Source organism: Anas acuta, chromosome 1 (assembly GCF_963932015.1).
Source record: "Anas acuta chromosome 1, bAnaAcu1.1, whole genome shotgun sequence".
Taxonomy (NCBI): domain Eukaryota; kingdom Metazoa; phylum Chordata; class Aves; order Anseriformes; family Anatidae; genus Anas; species Anas acuta.
The window spans coordinates 18,629,325-18,652,241 of record NC_088979.1 but is presented as its reverse complement, the minus strand read 5'-3'; the positions used below and the strand labels follow the sequence as shown (position 1 = coordinate 18,652,241).

The following is a 22,917-nucleotide window of genomic DNA, read 5'->3' as shown; positions in this document are numbered from 1 at the left end:
ACTCATCACCAGCCTCCACTTGGACATAGAGCTATTGACCACCTTTGGTCTTTGTGTACAACCTTCAGTCCAACTCCTTATCCACAGAATGGTCCACCCATCAAATCCATACATCTCCAATTTGGAGATCAGGATATCATGTGGGACCATGTTGTAGGCGTTACAGAAGCCCAGGTAGATGACATTGGTAGGTCTTCCCTCGTCAACCGATGCAGTCACTCCATCACAGAAGGCCACCAGGTTGGTCAGGCGCGATTTGCCCTTGGTGAAGCCATGCTGGCTGTCCCAGATCACCTCCTTGTCCTGCATGTGCCTCGACATTGCTTCCAGGAGGATCTTTTCCATGATCTTCCCAGGCACAGAGGCGAGGCTCACCTGTCTGTAGTTTCCCAGGTCCTCTTTTCTACCCTTTTCAACAATGGAAGTGCTGTTTTCCTTTTCCCAGTCACCATGGACTTTGCCTGACTGCCAGGACATTTCAGACACGATGGAGAGAGGCTTGGCAGCTCCATCAGCCAGTTCCCTCAGGACCACGGGATGCACGGCATCAGGTCCCATAGACTTGTGTGTGTTTGGTTCCATCAGGTGGTCTCAAACCTGCTCTGCGCTTACAGCGGGAGGCACTTTGCTCCCTGAGCCTCCATCTACGGGTTCGGACTTGGTCTGAGGGAAACAAAACAAACTCCTTTTGTGTGAATAACTTTTATTTCGGATATACCTAACGCAGCATTGCGGGCGGGCTGCGGTACACCACCGTGAGGCGCTGCTGCGCCCCGCGACATGGCGGCGGTCGCTCCCCCTCACGCCCCGGCGCCCTGCCCGCTTCCACCTCTGCCCAGGAGCCGTGGCCGCCGGCGGCATCGCTGTACCGGCCACAGCCACGGAGCGGCCCCGGGACGAGGACGGGACCTCCGGAGCCAGGCTGGGGAGGGAGGCGGGCGAGGGGAGGGGGAAGAGGGAGGGACGGGGACCCGCTGCTGCCGCGGGGGCTCCGCCGCGGGCGGGCGGCTGAGGGCACGGCCAGGCAGCAGGTAGGGAGCGGCGCCCCCCCTGCTTTCTTCCACAGCCCGAGCTAAAATTTGGGGGGTTACTGTGCCCCCCGCTTAAACGAGCAATGATCGGACGCTGTCCGGGCTCCCCCGAAGGAGTTGGGCTTTGGCTGATTAAAACAGCCTCGCGTAAGTAGGGCGGAGGGGGGGGTCCCGGGCTGAGCCGCCGAGGGAGCCGGCTGGGGACTGGTAACGGGGGGAAGTGTCCAGAGCTCACAAAATACCGCGGGAAACGCAGGGGAGAGGGGGAAGCCGGATTTCTGTGTGTGTCAGGGATTGTCACAGCTGTTGCCGAGCAAGGGTGTGTGTGTAGGGGATGTTGTTTCTTCCCTAAGGGTTCCTGCTAACTTTTGAGCATCAGTGTGCGTTGCAAGCCAGTTTTACACCAGGAGAGCAATGAAATCCAAAATGTACCGCGGAGACAGACTTACTTCGACCCTTGTACCACACAGAATGACAAAGTTAACATACATAACCCAAGATGCTTCTGGCAGTTCATGTGCTCAGCTCTGATTTACCTGGCCGATCAAGGGTTTCACCTGTATGGGCCACACAGAGACCAGGCTTTTGCCTCACTCCGGTCACACCTGTGGCCTGAGAATTAACCAAAATCATGCCAGTTGCTCACTTGTTCACTTGGGACTCTAAAGGGACGCAAGGTATTTTAAATGCGTAAATGCTCTTTAAAACTCTTCAGAAGATATTTATAGCTCGATTAGGCAAAAGTTGGCCCGTGTTAGCAGGAAGGAAAGTTGTGTCATTTTTTTTTCCCCCATAGGCAAAAAGAGTATCAGAGGTATTTTGGGTTCATCCCTGCCTTGCTGAAGAAATCACATAAGCCTGGGGTGTTATTAGGAATCCTGAGTGCGTGTTAGTTATGTAAGAGCCTGATGTAGATGTGAAGAAGGAATTGAACTGTATAGCCAGAGCAACTAGAGTTTCCCTTTAAGGGAACTTGGGAAAAGGGAAAATCCCACCAGAACACTTCAGAATTAAACTAGAAAAAAAGTAATTAGTTTCCATAAGACAAAAATGCACTTGAAGAAGTTTGAACAGGCTATCTGGCACTGTCTGCCTTGCAGTTCCTGTAACGTGCCTGAAGTCCCATCATACCTCAACCTGTCCTCTGGGTGCCTGCTTCTCTGCAGTGAAAAAGGGTCTTGAATCTTTGAACTGCCAGAAAAGCTCATCTTTCCTCTGTACATCTGGGGCAGGGGGTGGGACGCTCCTTACTGTGCAGTTTTTAGATCCGTGTGGCTGCTCGTATGTGGACACCTGACAGATCTGTCTCATTCATGCTTCACTCACTCGGGATGTAGGGACTGTCCCCCTCACGCTCGACGGCTATTCCGTAGTGCCCACTCTTCCGTAGCTTCACACTCTTCTCACCTTTCAGACTGTTTTATTGGTAAGTCACCATCTTTTAATTCCAAAGTAGAGCTCTTAGATGGCATTTCAGTATGCTGGGGAAGAAAAGGTTCTGTTCCTATCTTTTTTCCTCTGAGCGGTGAATCTGAGCAAAGGTTTGCTATGCCGGGGAACAGAGGAGTGTAGCAGGTGGAGCGTAGCTCTCCTCCTGGGCTCCTTGCACTTTTGCTTTACTCAGGACAAACTTTCACTGAAGTCAAGAGGTTTTGCCTAGAATTTAAGGAAAGGGCTCCAGTGTAGCAGTGGGTTTAAGACAGGCGATTCTTTTCTCACAAGTGTTTAAAATGTAATGAAAGTGATAATAGAAGCCTCTGAAACTGTTGCACTGTGAGCATAAGAAAGATATCTTTCAAGCCCTCATTCAAAATAAGTTTATAAAACAAATTATGAAACTTCAGCTGTTGTGTATCATATATGTACGTGACCAGATACCATTAGATTTTCACTGGGAATTATAGTAGCTCATTCTGTCCCTCCAGATCTTCCAGTTTGTCTGGAATGACACAGCCTACTGCAAACTTTGTGCAGAGTGACTACTACTTTCGTTGGATATGAATTGCCAGAGATAAAAAAATGATACATAGTTACTTGATCTTTTAGTGTAAAAACAAGGAAGTATGGCAAGTTGTGTTCTCTTTTAACAGCATTTTTTTTTCTCATACTGGTTTGTAAAGCCTAGATAATTTTGAAGATGAAAACCCAAATTCCAAGTTATGGACTACCACAATAAATGAAAGAAAATGAGGGCTGAATTCATATTCTGACAGAGACTTGTTAGGTCTCAAATAATTACTAAAGGACTTTTTTTAGATATACCAATATTACAAAATCATAAACACACCAGCTGTCATAATCTGGTAGTATATGCAGCCTAGCTGTGTAATTATTTGTGTGTATTTATGTACATATATATGCCTATATAAACATACATGTATGAGTAGAATTATAAATAAACTATCATATTTCATACACTTGACAGTGATAAACGTCTTTTGTGACAGGGTCAGAAACACAACGAGAAGTAGTAACTGGCAAGTTATAAATGCCAGATGAGAATTATTTCTCTCCTGTAGAGGGGTATATTTGACATCATGGCTTTTAAAATTTATTCTCTGTCTTGATCATTCTCTTTGTCACACACACAAACAAATGCAACATCCACAAAGCCTGTTTGTACTTGTATTAAACTTGGTAACCAATGGCAAAACATTGATTTTTAAAGATAATTCCATGCCATTTTTTATGAATAGACTATTTTTCAGTTTCTGTCTCAGCAGAATGATTTTTTTTAAGTGACACAAACAATATACAGCTCCCAGTTCTTATGACACAAACCCAAGGTGCATGAAATCCTAGCTTTTCGTACTATTAAATCAAGTTGCTTTCTGAGACAGATTCTCTGTCGTTCTTTTGCAAGTATTTCCCCAATAATTTCATTAAATACAGATAAAGATGTTTCATTTTTTTAAACTGTGTTTTTTCCAATCACAGAAGAAAGAACGTCTCCCTTCACAAACCATATATGAGACTAGGCAATTTCCTGTCTTTGTATTTGAAATTGTGATCAACAGTGCTGGAAGCAGCACTGTACAGCTAAAGTTTAATACTACAAAAGCAAGCTTGGAAATGTTCTCAGCTGAAATACTGAGTAGTGTCTGTTTAAAATTAAATGTAGGTATTTTGTTGTTGAACTCAATGGTGACTACTCAAATATTCCGTGAGGTCTGTGAGCTCTTGGATTTAGTCTGATGTCATTTAATCATTATTTATATCAAAACACCCCTTTAAAATGGTTGGTGTTATTTTCGGATGCGTTACATTGGCTTTACAAATTACTCACTGAAGTATCTGTTAATGATGAAGGGAGATAAAGGACCTGGATTTCTTCAAACCCTCTAGCCATTGGAGCTAAGTATCTTCGCACTGTCTTTGGAAATTGTGTCCTTCCCATATTTTGGTATAGGTGATACAGATCTGTGGTGAAGGCAATGATTGCTGCAGTTGGTACCAAGATGAACACTGAGGTTTTCACCTCCGTGCAGTTTAGATGCTAGGAAGTATCCGCTCCCTTCTTAAGGACTTTTTCTCTGTGTACTGCATGGATTTTCAGACTTTGATATAAATCTTTTATTAATGTAAGCAATTAGAATCCCTTTTAAGTGTATCCTTTGAGAAGTGCATCATTGTGTCATACCTTTGGTGTCCTGAATTATCTCAGACTGGGCATTGCTGGCCTGTAGCAAAAAGGGAAAAAAACATCTTCAGTAGTATTAGTGGATGGAGAAAGACTGAGAATAAATTTGATTCCTTTGCTTTTTACAACTTATTATTTTTGTTCTTCCACTAGTCAGTAGATAATTCTTCCAAAAAGCACAAAAAATCCTACTTTAATTGTAGTGAACATTACTTATTGATGTGTCAATATTAAAAAAACGACAATTGCTGTCTGTTCACCTTACACTGCAGGGTTTATAATTTTTTAGGATGGCAGGTTGACTTCATTTGGGGGAACAACAGCAAGCAGTATCTGTCTGTCAAGAACAGTTTGCGGTACCTAGCCTAATGGAAGCAAGGGGGACAGTGCTGAAAATGGACCACATTTTTGAAGATAGAGAAAATTTGGCATGCTAACTTTTCCCCACCCAGAAGCTTTCTATTACAGATATTAGTAACAAAAGAACAAAACTTAATTTTGACTACTTATTACTTAAACCTTCCTCTTTGTTTATCTGGGCAGAAAACAAAGAGCGAGACAAACGATAGACACAGAATAATGCAAAGGATAGGAGACAAATGAAGTGCTGAATTTGGTATTATGCTAAATTTCCTTAATCCATCCAATATCACATTATTCCTTTTGCTGTTGCTACACAACAACTTTTGCAGTCAAAATAAGAAAATTGCTGAACAACATTAAGATAGAAATAAACTGATAAACTGATTGAGGATAAAAAATAAAAATCATATAAAGATACTAAATTAGTGTTAAAGAAATAGAATATCCTAACAAAGTTTATGCAGCCATGGGTTAATATTTTGAGGGAGAAAAATACATTCTTTAGAAACACCTTGAATGTATTTCCAAAAGAAGAAAGATTAGAAATTGTTTTAAGACCAGAAGCATTCCTGCACAAAATCAGCGTTTCAGAATCAGTATATTAATACCATAGTTTACAGTTTATCATGCTGTGCTGGAAAAGGAATTCTATAACATTAAAGGCAATGTGTTTTTGTAGGATATCAAAGATCTATTGTTAGGGAAGTTTATGCTGAATTAACTTTCTGAAGATAAAGTGTATTAGCATTCCAGGATTTCCAAAAATGTTGCTTTTTGCGTGGAAGAATACTGCTCTGCAATTACAGGTACCTCAGTTCCTTGTAGTAAAATCAAGTTATACAAAAAGAACAATATAGAAAATTAACAAAATAACTACCTTAACTGAGAGCTTCAAAGAAGTTCAGTACTGACTTTGGAAATGCTTCCTCTTGAAATTCAGCAACACTGTTGCTGGAAATCACAATAAATTAAATACCAAAAATAGTTTTCTCACTGGTAATTTCCTACATGTAATGATGAACTCTTTTTGCAGGTACTTAGACAAAAAAGATAAGTATAAAGCTAAAAATTGCAAAGTGTAATTCAGTTATACCAACAAAAGTAAGCTGAAATTTTTAAAGGAAGGATAGCAGGATGAGTTTTTTATAGTGATTTTTCTTGCATGTTAATTGTTGCATCTGATTTGTAATTACAATTAATTATTCCTGAAAATATTGAAGACAGATGAAAGTAAAGTTTTGTGGTTTGTTTTCAGTTGAAGGTTGACATCTAAAAGGTAGAAGCGTGTTTGTTAGGAGAATGAAATGTACTTCTTATATATATACTTTGTGTATTCCAGCATGTTCCAACTGAAAACAAGCCAGGGATAACAGAAGCGATGCTAGCAAATTATAGCTTGTTTCTCAGTTGAAGACAGCTGACAAGGAATCTAATTAAATTAAACTAAACTAAAATAAAATCTTTAAGCCTTTCCAAATCAGAATTGTGTCACTGCCTAGAACTGAACATGGGAAGCCCATCATATATGAATTATTGGAAGCCACTGAAAATATATGCCAGGTTCTCACAGAAGTAAGAAAATGTCGTTTTATTTCTCTGTGCACAATTGCTGAAGTGCCCTGAGCTGTGGTGTTTTTTTTTTTAGAAATAATTTTATTGACTTTGCAGTACATTAACCACAAGTGGAAGGACATTAGGGAAAACAGTATAGAAACCTTTCCACCGTTCCTCTCATAATTTGTCATTTCCCCCAATATTTTTAGATATTCCAATAATTCTCTTTCCAGAAATAAACAGACTCAAACCCGAGTAAGCTTGGAGGACATCAGTGTTGATGGTGTGCTCATAGAATTAAGCTGTACTTTGATAGTTTTTGAATAATCATCTGTTTGTATAGGGTTAAAATAGCAGAGACATGAGACATTACTTGTCCCCTGAATGCTATAACAAATAAATCCTGATAACAAAAAGAGATTGTTAGCCAAACTTTGTATCACACTGTGATACAAGTGCAGTCACTTTACGAGTAAGAATATTCTAATTAAATGAACTAATTTCCATCTGTTCCTTTCTAAAAATAGGCAAGAACAGCTAGAGGCATCTCAGGTGGAAGAAACAGAGAAATGGCATTGTTCAAATATTTAAATGTAGCAGAAATTCTAGTTCTGAGTGTGCCTTGCCTGCCATTGTGTGTAGACACACCTGCAGTGGCTGGTGAGAGCATCCTGTGCTCTCCCAGACCCCTGGCTGCCTGGGACGCAGGGTTTGTAATGATGAGATGCTTTAACTTGCTCTGCTTGCTCTTATTGTAGGTTAGAAATCTGGAACGATGGGTGACTGGAGCTTTCTGGGGAGGCTGTTGGAGAACGCGCAGGAGCACTCCACGGTTATTGGCAAGGTTTGGCTGACGGTGCTGTTTATCTTCAGGATACTGGTGCTGGGGGCCGCTGCTGAGGAGGTCTGGGGAGACGAGCAGTCAGACTTTACGTGCAACACTCAGCAACCTGGTTGCGAAAATGTGTGCTATGACAAAGCCTTCCCCATCTCTCACATCCGCTTCTGGGTGCTGCAGATCATTTTTGTCTCCACTCCAACCCTCATCTACCTGGGCCATGTGCTGCACATTGTACGCATGGAGGAGAAGAGGAAAGAGAAAGAAGAGGAACTGAAAAAGAAGGGAAGCGTCAAGGACAGCAACTACCCAGGAGCAGCGATGTCTGGCAGTGGTGGTGGAGGCAGCAATAACTCCAAGGATCCTCCTGCCAAAAGGGGGAAGGAGAAGCTCCCAATCCGTGACGAGCGCGGTAGAATCCGTATGGGGGGCGCCCTGCTCCGTACCTACGTCTTCAACATCATTTTCAAGACACTCTTTGAGGTGGGCTTCATTGTGGGCCAGTACTTCCTATATGGCTTTGAACTAAAGCCAGTCTACCAGTGCAGCCGCCCGCCTTGCCCACACACCGTGGACTGCTTCATCTCACGGCCCACCGAGAAGACCATCTTCATCATCTTCATGTTGGTGGTGGCCTCTGTCTCCCTGCTGCTCAACATGCTTGAGATATATCACCTGGGGTGGAAGAAGCTCAAGCAGGGCATGACGAGCCAGTACAGCCTGGAGATGCCGATCACAACGCTGACACCGGTCATGGTCACAGGGGAGACCAAACCTGTGTCCCTGCCACCGCCGGCACCACCCGTGGTGGTGACGACCACCGCACCCCCTCCCGTTCTGCCGGACACCCGTGCTGTCACGCCGCTGCTGGCCCCGGTGACCATGGCACCGTACTACGCCGCGGCTGCTCCCAGAGCGCGGCCCCCATCCAACACGGCCTCGGTGGCAAGCTACCCTGTGGCTCCACCAGTTCCCGAGGAGAGGCACCGTGCCGTCACCCCCACACCCGTCTCCACTCCCGTCACCATCCCGACGCCCATCCCCACGCCTACACCGGCCGTCGTCAACTACTTCAACAGCAAAAACCACGCACTGGCAGCCGAGCAGAACTGGGTCAACATGGCAGCCGAGCAGCAGGGGAAGGCTCCCTCCAGCTCGCCGGGCTCCTCCACCCCCAGCAGCGTCCGGCGTCCCCTCCCCGAGCAAGAAGAGCCACTGGAGCAGCTTCTCCCACCCTCCACCGGGCCCCCCGTGGCAGCGGCCAGCAGCGGCAGCAGCACCAGCCTGAGTGGGGCGAGCGGCACCAAGTGGGACGTGGAGGGCGAGGAGGAGCTGGCGGAGGAGCGGCCCGTCTCGGCCGCCTGCACCACGGTGGAGATGCACGAGCCACCGCTGCTGGTCGACACGCGGCGCTTGAGCAGGGCCAGTAAGTCGAGCAGCAGCAGAGCCAGGTCAGACGACCTGGCCGTGTAGCGCGGTGGCCTCAGCACAGCGGGGCCGGTGGCTGGAGGCAGAGCGGGCAGGGGAGCTGCCCCCATGGGGGCCAGGCCCGGCGCGGGCGGGGTAAAGGCTTGGGTTTCACACTTTGACGCTTGCTGTTTTTTTTGCACTCTGTTGAGTTGTAGTGGGGAAAAATAGCAACATTTTCTGATAGGTCAGGGGTGGCCGAAGCGCCAGGGGACCAACCCCGCTCTCTTTAATGCCCGTGGCGGATCTCCCAAGGGCAGCCGTAGTGGAGGCCCGCACAGGTAGCAGGCGGCGATGGGAGCTGGTCTTGTGCCCCGAGGCTGACTTTGATTTGAGAACATTGATACCCTTAGCGCCCATGTGCCTGCCCATCATCTCCTTCACGCCCTTGCCTTCCAGCCTTTTCACACAAGCTGTTCGTGAGCAGACACCATGACTTATTTTCTTCCTCTTAAATCCTAATAGAGCCCGATGGCAAACCCCAGGATGGCATATTGCCTGTTGGCACCCGTCACCTCTATGGAACAACTTGCCATGTTAAAGACCAAGGCGACGGCAGTCTCTTCCGTATAACACAGCTTAATGAAGCCTTTGTGCTCATGGCAAGTTGCCAGTGTGATCCTCTTGGCTGGGCAAAGTTTAGGTAACCCCTGTAATAGATTTTATCATTTTGAAGTTCATCTTTCTCCTTTTTTTTTTTTTTTTAATTTATTTTTTTTTCACTCTTGACCTGTTAGGAAGTGTTCGGTTTGACCTTCTATCCAGTGTTTGCCGACCATGATCACACCTTTTTTTTTTTAAGCCCACAAACACATTTCAGCATGTTTGATTATAATTTTAGATGGCTTCTGACATGCTTAGAAGAGGACAGGAATGTAAACCACACACCTCAGAAATGATTACACAGAACAATTTCTCTTCAGAAAGCAAGGATTATGATTTCAAGACATTGTGGCCCCATACGTTGCCCGTGGACAAACAGTAGGATAAAGTACAGCTCTGCATTTTAGACTATTAGATACCAGTTTAAGTTTGTTGGAAAAAAGCTTTTTAGAAGTAAACTTGAGTGCATATTTTTAAGTATTTAAACATTTTTAGAGTAATTTTGATCTGTAGGTTTAAACTTACTTGGATGTGTACTTACTCATTTTAGTTTGATTTTTGATCTTACAAGAAAATGTAAGGGGAAAGAAACTTAACTAATGGTGAAAGTCCCAAAGCAACATTATTTCCTGTTATGATCTACCCTGTCCTTTAACAGCAATCTGTAGTGTCTGACAAGTCCCTAAAAACAGATTTAGACAACATTGTATTGCAGAAAAGGTGGCTAAAATATCTGGGCAACATGCTAGTGGCTAAAGGGTCTGTTTTGATCCCACTGAAGTCACTTGCAGAATATCCATTCATTTTACCAAGGAGCAAGATTTGGGGATGGATCTTGCAGGCCTTATTCAATCAAAACTAAAATTCACACGGAGTTTTGGGAGCCAGAAGGAGCGTAGATTTGGGGCCTTAGATAAAGACATTAAAATCCTGCTTTTGAAAATTGCGCATTTCCCTTAAAAATGGATGGAGGAAACTGCTGGGTACTTTTTTCTAAGGTGCAGCTTTCCTTTTCACTGACTTAGTCCTCCTTTCCTTTGTAACAAGCGCTCTCGCAGAAATCAGTTGGAATTTTGCGTGCCTGATGAGGCTGGTGAGAGTTTGGGTACAAAGCAACACAGGATTAGGCCCAACTTCTGTTCTAAGCAAAATCCAAAGGAATTGAAGCTCAGAGTCGGTCCTATGGCTGCTGTCTACTGGAAGCACTGTAACTGGAGCAGAGCAGTCAAACACACTGGGATAGCCCCTCGCGTGGTCAGAGTATTTGGCCTGGCAGTGCCGCCCTTCCTCGGGCAAGCAGGGTCACCCTGTAGCAAACACTTACAGTTGCCAGTTACTCTGCTGTTAAATGTTTTCCTCGATGTGTTGATTTTATTCAACAATTAAAATATGTTCCCACCACTCAAAATGAAAGATTTTTTTTTACTCCTTTTGAATAGACAGAGTTTCTCGTGGTCAGAGGCGCTGTTCTGCAACCCTTGGGTGTGCTGTCCTGTGACTTCTTGACCTGCTTCTAGTCAAGTGGGTGAGAAGCCTTTCTGCTGCCACTCATCTTGGGGCAGACACTGCATTAAAAGTCAGTACAGCAGTACAATAAAGATTCCTACTATTAGGTGTTCAGCTTCGGGCATGCTCTTGTGAGTTTTCTGTGTTATAAGCCATAAAACGCCTTTCTGCAAGAAAGCTAAAAGCTAAATCCTGCTCTGTGTTGGATCCCTGCAACTGTGCTGAACGTAGAGGTGATGCAGTTGCCTAGATGTAAACAAAGGCAGAATTTAGCTCTCACAAATTTTAGCCTTATTAGCAGCTGTAGTAGCAGTTTTTAAGTTTTGGTAAATGCCAAATAATTCAATTGCTGCAAGAATGCATCTCCGTGTTGTAGTACACCAGAACCCACGGGCTGTATTTTCCTTTTCTTTATGCTTCTGAAGAATGAAGCCAAAGTCTCTCCGGAGTGTGTTTCTGTAACCCAGACCACCTGGAATATGTGCTTTTTTATATCGAGGCCTGAGAGCAAACCTGACTTTTTGTTTGATGGAGCCCTGCATCTTGCAGTCTGTAACTTACTGCAGCCCGTAGCGAGTGTCCCTTGCAGGACTGCATCCATATTGTATATAAAGAATTAAGAGAGAGAGTTTTAACTTAGGATCCACTGATACCTAGTCTGCCCGTTTGAATTAATGTGTGTGGTTAGGCCTGCAGAGTTTGGGTGCTGTTGTGGAATATATGGTATTTTCAGGCAGAGTAACTACTGCCAGAAAGCTGTAAAAGATTTTTTTTTCCTTTTTTTTTTTTTTTCTTTTTTTCTTTCTGTTCTGTAAGGTTCAGGGGGAGAAATGCAAGTCTTTTGCAGTCCCTAAGAGAAATCTGACAGGGCAGCCCCCACATAAAGGCAATACTAGTCTGAGAAAGCAAAGCTACAACTCACAGGTTGTGCTTTTAGGATCACCTTGTTTAAGTTCCACCAAATAACTCTACAGTGTCAAGCTTCTTGGTTGCCTACAATTTCATTTGGAGTCCAGTAATTTTTTCTTCGTTTAAGCCCAGGTAACTGTTTTGGCTGAAATCCCCTTTTGTGCTTACCACTCCTTTTAGTTCCTGTGTCACATTTGGGATCTGTTGGAAAAAAATCCCATTGGCAGATTTTGAATAATTAAGCTTTATTCATGAATTATCGCTGAATTCAACATATGTGAGTAAAGCATAAAGACCAAACTCCGGATTTGTCCTAATGCACAGTGTTACAATAAGTCTACAGATCTTAATTGGAACTAATGGAAAAATTATGATGAGGCCTAATCCTTTTCACTTTTTTCCTGAGTAAGAATTACAGATAGAAATTATTTAGTGTCTAATAAGATATTTTCAGTACATAGGTGTTAGTTAATGTATCAAAAGGTGAGTGTTTCAGTGATCAAAGGTATTTGCCCTGTTTTGGTATTAAAAAAGATTAGTTTTCTATCTTCCGTAATTCTGGAAAAACTGTACAAACACCAACTAACTTGCAGAACAGAGTCTGTTGGCAAAAATAGCTGTTAATTTTCAAGTTGTTTACTCTTATACATTAGTTAATTCCGAAGAGGGGGCTGGTAGAAAATAGCACTTTGATTTAGTCTGCTCACATGGCCATTCAAGCCACAGTCCTGAAAGATTGTATTCACACCCCTAACCTGAAGCCAGTTATTGCAGAAGAGGCACAGAATCATGCCTGATCAATCAACTAAACAAAACAACTCTTTTTTTTTTTTTCTCTTTTAATAGAATGTGGGAAGATTGCCTTAACTAAAGTAAAAAAAATAATAATCTAAGGTAAACTACGAAGAAGAGAAAAAGAAAGAAACAAAACAAAACAACAAAAAAAGAGATATTCTTTGAACAGGCTACCAGGTGTATGATGTGCTACTCTTTTCGCAGTAAGTCATCTCCCTGTTACTAGTTGACCTTGCTTTGAGCAAGGGGGTTGGACTAGATGACTTCCAGAGGTCCCTTCCAACCACAGGGATTCTATGAAACACATTTTCCAAATCACTGATGGCAACATTACATTCTTCATAATAGTTTTACACAGATGTAGTAAAAATATATCCATATCGCACATAAATACATAGTTTCTTGGCCATGGGCACGTTGATCTGTTTTCTGTCACTGAGCTTTTTTAATTAGCGCAGCTGTCAGTTAATAGAAAAGAAAACCAAGTACAGATGATTTAAAACCACACATTTCTTCCCTTTCTATTTTGATTAAATGAAAACAGCCTGCTAGACCCTTCCCTTTATAAAAGTGGTATATTTTGCCTATGAAAATCAATCTCTTGGTTTTTTATAGATAAAATAAGTGCTCCTTGAATCTGTTGGTCCATGCTGGCATTGAAAAATCCTAAATTCTTGACAGTAGGTAGTATCCACTGATGAAGCAGATGAGCTGTGTTCTTCTCTGGTGTAATTTGGAAGCCAGTTGTGTGCAAAGTGGTACCAGGGATTGATTTGGCTCAGTGTATTTGTCACTTACAAAGGCACTTGGAGCTAATTAAATGTCTGACATTTTGCAGCTCTTGAGATTATTTTCTGGTATGAATACATAAGTGTAGGATCGGTAAAATAATTAAGGCAAGCTTTAAAACTCAGATGAATACTTGGGTCCTTTTTCGGTGATTCATGGGACCACCCCCTCTGCCGATGCGAATTGTTGCATTCCACTGAGTTCGTGTGAGTGATAACAGTCTGCAAAAGGTTGTCTGCAAAAGCAGAGCATTGAGCCCCCCAGCTCATTTTATTTATTTATTTTTAATACATACACTAACACCATGGATTAGAACAGGCTGGCTTTTTTTTTTTCCCAGTTGTTTTTGTTTCATTTACTTTGATTTTTCTTGTGAAAAGTGTGCTCTTGTAATTTTTGATTTTCTGAAGTTTACATTCAGTTTTTGATTTCAGATTGCACATTTGGATGAAATTGTTTTCCAAGTTTACATTTGTATGAGAAGTAAAAAAATGACTCTGCCAAAATCTTAAACCTAAAAGCGAAATGTCAGAAATGTCTTACTCTAACACAGGAACTCTTCAGACATAAGGCAGTACCATTAAAGAAAAGGAAACCTGATCACTGACCTATAGCATCAGTTTCTCTGTATATTTAAATGATGGGAGCTGGATATATAGGGAGCACACTATGGAAAAAGATGCTTTTCACCATAAACTTAATTATTACCGAGTAAATTCATTATTATTGAATTAAGTTCATTATTATTGATACGCCTTCTTGTGTGTGTAGAGGTTTAATGACAAAAACTAGCTGTGGCATATGTCTTTTAAGAGCTAAATTTACAGCCTGCTTTTAAATCCCAAACAAACTACTCGTGGAGAAACACTGCACTGTTACCCGTAGAAGATTTTCGAAAAAGGTAAATGTTTTGTTTTCCAGCCAACAATATGGTTCTGAGCCTGCAAATGCAATTTCATCCAAGTTATTTTTACTCTTGCAAATAAGATCATTAAAGGTAATGGGACTATTTGCATAAGCAAAAAACACTGATGTGGAAAAGAAATTGTAAATTTGCATTTTAAGTTCATTGTAAAATGCCAATCAAATTCCAGAAGTTTTAGTCCTTGAAGAGTTATGCAAGAAATGTGACCGTACTTTAAGATGGAGAATATATTCCTGTTCCCATTGACGCTGTTTCTCACAATTAAAGGGTTGTAAAGCATTAGAAAGCTTACTCAGAGCTTTCTTGTTGCTTACTGGGTGTTTGTCTTTTACATGACAGAACCTGACAACAAACATAACAAGTTTTCTGGGCCATCAGGGACTTGTAATAACCATAAAAGCAGTAAACGGTTAAAAAGTGCTGTCTTCAAAGAAGTGCCTTGTGTATTAAACTCTGTAAGGAACAAGTTGATGTAAATGTTAATTTACCTCAAATGTTTACAAAATCTTGACTAAATAAACTTTTTGTACCACAGTATTGTCTCTTCTAGATTAAATTTTCATGGCTGTGTAGATGGTCTTAAAATACTGGGATGACTGAACAGTTAAGCTAGGTCAGTTAGCTCTCTCCTTTTATTTACTTACCTTGCTGCTTCCCTTCTTCATGTGGCGTGCTTGCTGACTTGCAGCTGTCAGAGATCTGGATGTTTGAAACCCACCTCCATGCAGAGCTCCCCGTGCCTTCAAAGGAAGCTCACAGTCCAGAAGACACGGCTGGTCAGGACCCGCACTGGCAAGTGGGTGAAAAGCTGGCTGCCTTGAAATCAGCAGGAGGTCTTCCTCTGCCTTCTGCCAGACACACGCTTACACTTGGCTCTTATTTTGACACACACATTTATCCCATGCTGCTATGGTGTTAGTAGTGACTCCCATCTTTTCCCCAATGACTTTCACTTCTATTATGCCTCTAGCTGGTTTGTCTAGCAAGACTCTTACTATAAATGCACAGTGGATTTTAGTGTCCTTACTACGTAAGGGGTAGTAGTGTCCTTACTACATAAGGATACCCACCATGTTTGAGATTTGCCCCTTGTAGGCAAAGTTCACAGTTTAGCACACAGGAGTGTAACTCAATTTGGTACCGAAAACATATGATGTACTTGAGTCCAGGTCCAAGTTTCCAAAAAGTTTGGTTTGTGAAGAGCAGCAATGTGGGCTACATTAAGTGACCCTTGTAGAAATGTTAAAATTAGCATAGGGGTTTTGTAAAGATTACTTTCATGTGCATCATTTATATAGTTTCTGTTTCTGTTAGTCCAGTCTAGTGTATTTTTGATGCCTCCTGTGCTCAGGCACTGTGTTTGCTCTACCTGATGCATCCATATGGTAAAGCAGATTTATCCCCGTCTTTGAAGAATGGGCAAAGGTGAAACAAACTGACAAGACTCTAATATAGATAGTTCTAAGATAATGCCTAGCAGTGGGAAGAAGCCAAGGAAGAATGTGAATGAAGTGATAATAGTGATATGAGCTGCATGGGTAAAGAGAACTTCCTTGTCCCTGACCAAGAGCACTTTTTCCTACAAATATACGTGGCCAGAATATGTTGCATTCTTTTTATTTAGATGCAGATTTCACTGCAAAGTTCCATGACCATGCAGTCTGAAGGACGGGCAGAGTACTCCCGAAAGAGCCGAGAGCCCCAGCTGGTACAGAGCGTGGCTGTGCACTGGGCTCTCCCTCCCTTGGGAGGCAGCCACGCTGCCTTCACGGGGCAGCCAGGCTCCTAAAGAACTGCTGGCAGAAGCACGAAGCATGAATGTTGCTGCTTTTAACCTCCCAAGGCCTGTGTGATGGTGGGGATATTGTTTGCTCCTGGGGCTGCCTTGCCACATTGAGCAAGGCGGCTTGATGAGAACTTGTGGAGGAATAACCAAAAACACCTTTGTTTGTAGGAACAAAAATCTCTATTTGGAAATGGCAAAAAAAAAAAACAACCAACCAACCAACTCCCCTCCAAAAACAAAACACAGAAATAACCACAGAAATTTAATGTTCCCACTGAGCCTCCCAGAGTTTAAAAATGAAGTAACATTGTGCAATTCTCTACCTCCATGCAGGGTTTTATAACAAAGACGTGAAAATCTCTTCAGAAATATCTGTCCTTATTGTCCCTCAGCGGCATCTGTGTGAAACGATGTAGATTCAGTCTGCTTCCAAAGCCCCGAATTTGACCCGAGTCCAATTTGGGCTGTGTTCTCACCTCTGGTGCATCAGTCCTGATGCTAACTACAAGATTCAATCAAGGTGAAAGCCGCACAACAGTACAGTTTCTTCCCCAAAACTGTGGCTGGGCAAAGCAAAGCTTGTGGCAATGAGTGGAGGAGGTGTGTTGGGGGCAGCTCTCCAACCTTCTCCTGTGACCCTGCACCGTACAGCTGTGCTGGAAGCCAAATGAGGAGTGGCATTTTTGGCAACTGGATGTGTCTCAGGTCTAACCATCTTTGTGTCTATTTTCAGTTGACGATGAAATAAGCAGATGTTTATCCAAAATTATGAAACTGAAGAGAAGCCCTTCTCATAGAGATCTTCTAGGAAGAATTCACTATTCCTGAAGAGTCCTAGTCCAGGAAAACAGAGTGTTTGAGGAAGTGCACATTTTAGAGCTTACAGGTATGTGCAAGAATTTACTGTGCCAGAATTACTGGTAATTTAAAGTTCTGCTACTGCATTAGTAGAGCACTTGGTTTGCACCACCTGCCCTTCATTGTGTAAGTGTGGTGGTTGGTTGTTGTTTTGTTCCTTCATAGAAAGGAATTAGTGATAGATAGCAACAAAATGCTGCCTGTCATAGTAGTTACCTCCCTTTTTCTCAAAGTAGCTGATCTGCATATCTCTGTGTCACTACTGGTAGTATAAGGTCTACCAGAACTTTTTTCAGGATCAAGAAGAGGGTCTTCAATGAGAGGAACTTTTGCCATACCCCATTTTCAAGGGTGACACTCAGGTCTTATGACAATAGCTACAATTGTTGAGGCACCTGGTGCTGCAGAGAGCAGGGACAAGTACATTAACACCAAAATCATGAGATCATGCACAGCTGCAGAGGAGAAAAATAAAATAAAATACCTGCAATTCTTCATCCTTAGTCCTATTTATTTGTACTGTGAAAGCATGATAAAACAAATAAAAATGTCCAGGCTTTTGCTGTTCTGCGTAATGTGAGACATGGCTTTTTAAAGAGTTCCTGTACTATTTAGAGACCATTTCTAAAAATACAAAGTGCTTAACAAATTCCTGTTCTCTATTCTGTGGTACAGATTTCTCCTGTGTTTACACAAGATCCACCATAGCCAGTGAGTAGCTGGTGGGAAAGTGAAATAAAAACCTTATTTTCCACACTAAAATATGTCTTGTATTTCTGTACTCCTAAATTGAGAACTGAACAGGAGGAGAAAGCAGTTAGCAGCCAGTGTATGTTCTCACTTCCAATTTGGCAAGATGAAACTTTCTAAAGACTTTGGCTGTAAGGAATGTTGTGGTCTTCTGAGCAGATATTAAGGGATAAATATGGTTGGGTTATCCAGCCCCACAGGGGAACCTACTGTTTGCTTTGCATGGCTTATCCAGTGCGGTCTGTTATGAAAATTCAGCACAAAATGCAGAAGTAAGCAGCTGAGAATGGTTTGCCTAAGCAAACTTGTTCTTGTTTGAATTAGTCACAGATAATCTGAGAAAGCAGCTTCTTCATTATGAGCAGTGGAAGATGAGGGAAGGCAAAATCACAGAGTAGAGTAGTCACATTTCTTCCTAGTTCTTTGTTAAGGGGAGTTTTATGCTGAATATAAATACATTGTACCAGGTCTCTAAAACAGAGGTAGTTTTCATACCCCCATTCACCATCCCTCCTTTCTGTCTCTCTGCTCTCTAGCAGGGATTTATTTTTTTTTTCTTTTTTCTTCAATCATGAAGTTCCTTCTGTCTTTCAGACTGCCTGTACCCGCTGTAGGGCCTGGTACGTATCTTTAAACAGTCCTGTGACTGAGATTGGAATACAGTAAAAACAACAAAATCAGACAATGGAATGAGCCGTAAGGACTGACAGCATCAGTTAAAGTTATTTAAATTAACCACGGTTTAGTGTGGCTGAAGTTTTGTCACAAATACCTATCACAATGCTGAGCGTGATTTGTCCTAATGTACATATAGCCGTGAAGCAATACTCAGCACTGTCACAGTTAGCAGAATTGCTTGTGTGTGGTTTGTTCAAACAGAACAGTGATTATTTTGTAAACCAAACCATCTATTTTCTTGACAAGACGGGCAACACTGGCATGACCTGGACAGGATGGAGAAAATCCTGCAGCAAACCCAGCCTGGCTGGGATACCAGAAACACGCACCACTAACTGTCCTGCTTCACAGCGTCCTGGAGTCTTACTAACTCTCTGCTCCACGTAGTAAAGCTCAATGCTTTGAGAGAGAAATTCTTGGCCAAGAGTCTACCAAATGATCCCTGCATTACATTTGCCTGCTCACACGGACTGGCCCTGCCAGCAGTGCCAGGCAAACATCAGGGATCTGCCCTAAGGCCACGGGCTGCCTGTCACTTCCCTGCTATGGAAACCCAAATGTCCAGAGGTCCCAGTTAGCACAGGATCCTCTGCAGTGTGCTGCAACCACAGCTTCTGGCCACAGCATGACCAACATTTCTTCAAAGGAAAAATACCTGAGCAGTCCACAGAATGCTAGCAATTTCCTAGAGTTTTGGACTTCTGGGGCTGAAGAGTAACAAACAAGATTGCTGCCCACCAATCACACTGCTTTTATTAAGTAGCATCTAAAACATACCTTGTTTGTCATTTATATGTGTATAGGACAAATAAAATACCCAGCATATCTTTCCAAGCCTGTAAAACTTCAGGTACCGATATGGCAATTCCTGTAGTGTGTTTGAATAAATTCGTTTTGAACCCAGAAAAACCTTTGTGCAGTTCACTCAGCTCACTAGATGAGTTCTCTTTCATTTGGAGCATAAGTGTCGGGATGATGTGAGAGAGAAATTCTTGGCCAAGAGTCTACCAAATGATCCCTGCATTACATTTGCCTGCTCACACGGACTGGCCCTGCCAGCAGTGCCAGGCAAACATCAGGGATCTGCCCTAAGGCCACGGGCTGCCTGTCACTTCCCTGCTATGGAAACCCAAATGTCCAGAGGTCCCAGTTAGCACAGGATCCTCTGCAGTGTGCTGCAACCACAGCTTCTGGCCACAGCATGACCAACATTTCTTCAAAGGAAAAATACCTGAGCAGTCCACAGAATGCTAGCAATTTCCTAGAGTTTTGGACTTCTGGGGCTGAAGAGTAACAAACAAGATTGCTGCCCACCAATCACACTGCTTTTATTAAGTAGCATCTAAAACATACCTTGTTTGTCATTTATATGTGTATAGGACAAATAAAATACCCAGCATATCTTTCCAAGCCTGTAAAACTTCAGGTACCGATATGGCAATTCCTGTAGTGTGTTTGAATAAATTCGTTTTGAACCCAGAAAAACCTTTGTGCAGTTCACTCAGCTCACTAGATGAGTTCTCTTTCATTTGGAGCATAAGTGTCGGGATGATGTGAGAGGAGGCAAGCTGGAGACAAAACCAGTTGTGAGAAGACAGTAGAGACAAGCTCCAGGCATATTTTAGGGCTAAAGATCTAGCGCTGAAACCACTCAATGGCCATTTGGGATTTTTTCACCTTCCAGCACAGACCACCCATTACTTTTTAAAAGCTTCTTTCTCTTACAGAAAGTTTCTAATCAACAGAAAAAAAAAAAAAAAAGCTTTCAGGAGAGGACTGTGGCCACTTCTGTTGGCTTAGTCTGTGAAAGAGGAGCTCATCACTGCAAGATGTAAGTTGTAACTACAGCCAGTTAACATTCAGAATTTGTATTTCATAAGAAAGCCTGAGATTTCAAATCAAGAAGCAATATGTTTTCATATATGTTTGTGAATGAAACTCTAAGAAATTCTCTCTAGAGAAGAAGAAATGATCTCTTTTGGTATTAGGGAAAAATTCAGATGATCGTTTTGGAAGCAAAGCATGATTCCGGAATTCATCTCTCTTCTTTTTTTTTTTTTTTCTTTTTTCTTTTTTCTTTTTTTCTTTTTTCCCTGTTTTGTATTATTTTAAGGTTATTTTGCAACATGTGAAGGGTAACTGTACCTCATGTAGTGTCAAGCCAAACAAAGCAGAGGTGGTGATGACGGGGTGATTTCTGAGCTCTTCCCTGAAGGCACCTCAATTCCATCTATAGTTATTTTAGACACCTAGTTGTTTTGAATCTTATTCCTTCATCCTTGAGTTCAAAACTTTCATATCCAGAATACTGTAGAGCCATCTCCATAGAGGATACAGATGGGATAATAATCCCATTGCTGCTGAATAAACTGGAGAGAAGATGGACTGCTCGTCATCCATGTGTAATGGGAAAGCCTAAATGTATTTGCTTAGGTGTGAAAATCTGTTACAAATAAAGCCATGACCCAACTTTCTAACAGTTTTGTGTACCCCTCTGAATTCCTTTTCCCTACGGCTGCTATAGCAAGTCATGCATGACACTGAAATGTGCATTACAAGTTTTTTGGTGTATAGGAGAAGTGCAGTGATCTGCATGTAATGTGGGTAGCTGTCTTTATTTTCAGCTGAAAGAATTCTCTCAGTTGCAACAACGTAAATCCAGTATAACTCCATCACACTGGTGAAACACAGATAAGACTTCCTTTGTGTTTAAATGACTGCCATGGACAAGATCAATTGCAGAAAGAATAGTTCTTTTTAAAGAAAGATCTGCAAGTTTAGTACATAATGGGCCAAATTAATCTCTGCTGTAAGTACACTCATTGGTGTTGCAGCAGGAATGAATTTAGCTCAAAGCAACTTTACAATAACTCATATATAACCATGCACAACTAGAAGTGTAATCACTTTGAACAAACTCAGCATTGTCTGGAGCATAGTTGGTCTGCTGAACCTCTGAGGCTAGGGACTGGCCATTGTGTGTTGAGTTTGTTTAGACAGTACCATTTTTGTTCAATTGGCTACGTCTGTGGTATTTTAGTGACAGCAGAAATGTTCACCTTCACTACAGAGTGACATTATAGCTGCTGGACAGGATTTTTTTTTTTTTTCTAGAACATGTATGCTGTAAGTCATTTGTACACTTTGAAAGAAAATTATAACCAAATATAGAGAAACAGTGTGTTTGTTTCACCAGTTCTAAAATGTATGACTCTTTGAGTTACATCCTTAATTCAGAAGGGGTTGACATATTCTTATAGAATAGCCTTCAAAAGTGATAAAAGCAGCTGAAGAGAGTGAAGACTGAAACAAATCAGAATGTAAAAAACCAGAATGTATTAATTCAGCTTTAGAGAAGATAATGTAACATTTTTTCTCTGGTTTCAGGCTTGATTTCTGTGTAGTTTTCAGTTCCAAATGCTGTGTTATAAGTGATACAGCCACTGCTATACCCACGGAGTTCCTCAGCCTTCAGCAATGTGGCTCTTTTAGAGATCACCAGCTGTACAGACCCCATCAGAGGAACACATGGGCTGTGCATGTTAGGCCATCAGTATCAGTGTCAGAAATCTCCAAGGATGGCAATCCCACAAGCTATATCCTCTGTTTTTCTAAATGTCCACCATGAGCATCCCAAACTGCAACCTCTGGCTGTTGCCACTTTTTTACACCATCTGCCACGAGCAAGAAACATCAGACTCTGTTGTGTTTTTAACTTCCTTCCAAGTGTGTTAGGCTCCTGTTACATTCTCATTTAACCTTCTATTTGCCAGATAAGCCCATCTCCCACAATATCCCCTTGGGGCTCCAGGCCCCCGGCCATCCTGACTGACCCTTGCTGGATCCTCTCCAGCTTCTCCACATCCCTCTTGAACTGAAACTGGACACACTACCCCAGGTGAGGCCTCACAGGCGCTGAGTCAAACCAAGCAAGTTGCCCTCATTTTCCTCCTTGAGAGGATGACTCCCAGGACTGCCACGGTGTGACAGTGAGCAGTCAGAGAGGTACGCAGCTAGCTGGGCAGGAGTGAGGTTTCTGATCTGCAGGTAAGTTTGCAATAGCTCTTTTAAAAACTTCAGCAACAAGAAGAGATCAAACAGAGTTGAACAAAGAAGGGAGTAAACTGAAAGCATTTTGAAATGTATTTTGGAAGAACTAGGCAAGAAATTCTCCTGTGCAAGGTGAAGTTAGGATTTTGTTGTGTTTTTTGTTTGTTTGTTCATTTAATCTTTGGTATGACCAGATCTGAAGATATTTGACCTATTCCTAGCAAGAATCTTTGCAGTTAGAAGAATATCTTCTACATTGTATAACATCTATTTTCTTGCTTTGTCTACCAAATGTCCTGTGTCTCCTGTTGGGTTTATTAGCTCTGTGGTGGTCAAACGCCCAGCTGTCACCTCATCAGATACAGAGATCCAGAT

General features: G+C 42.3%; 1 protein-coding gene across 1 annotated transcript; it reads left to right on the top strand.

Annotated features, from left to right (window-relative positions):
* Nucleotides 1-848: 848 nt before the first annotated feature.
* On the top strand, nucleotides 849-14,954 carry GJA3 (gap junction protein alpha 3). Its single transcript, XM_068671024.1, has 2 exons — nucleotides 849-1,178; nucleotides 7,347-14,954. Exon 2 carries the CDS (start codon nucleotides 7,364-7,366, stop codon nucleotides 8,897-8,899), a length of 1,536 nt encoding a protein of 511 aa, XP_068527125.1. The 5' UTR covers nucleotides 849-1,178; nucleotides 7,347-7,363; the 3' UTR covers nucleotides 8,900-14,954.
* The last annotated feature ends 7,963 nt before the right edge of the window (nucleotides 14,955-22,917 follow it).

What these genes read in the sequence shown, in the direction of transcription:
- GJA3 (XM_068671024.1), top strand. Translation starts at nt 7,364, where the DNA reads ATGGGTGACTGGAGCTTTCTGGGGAGGCTGTTGGAGAACGCGCAGGAG.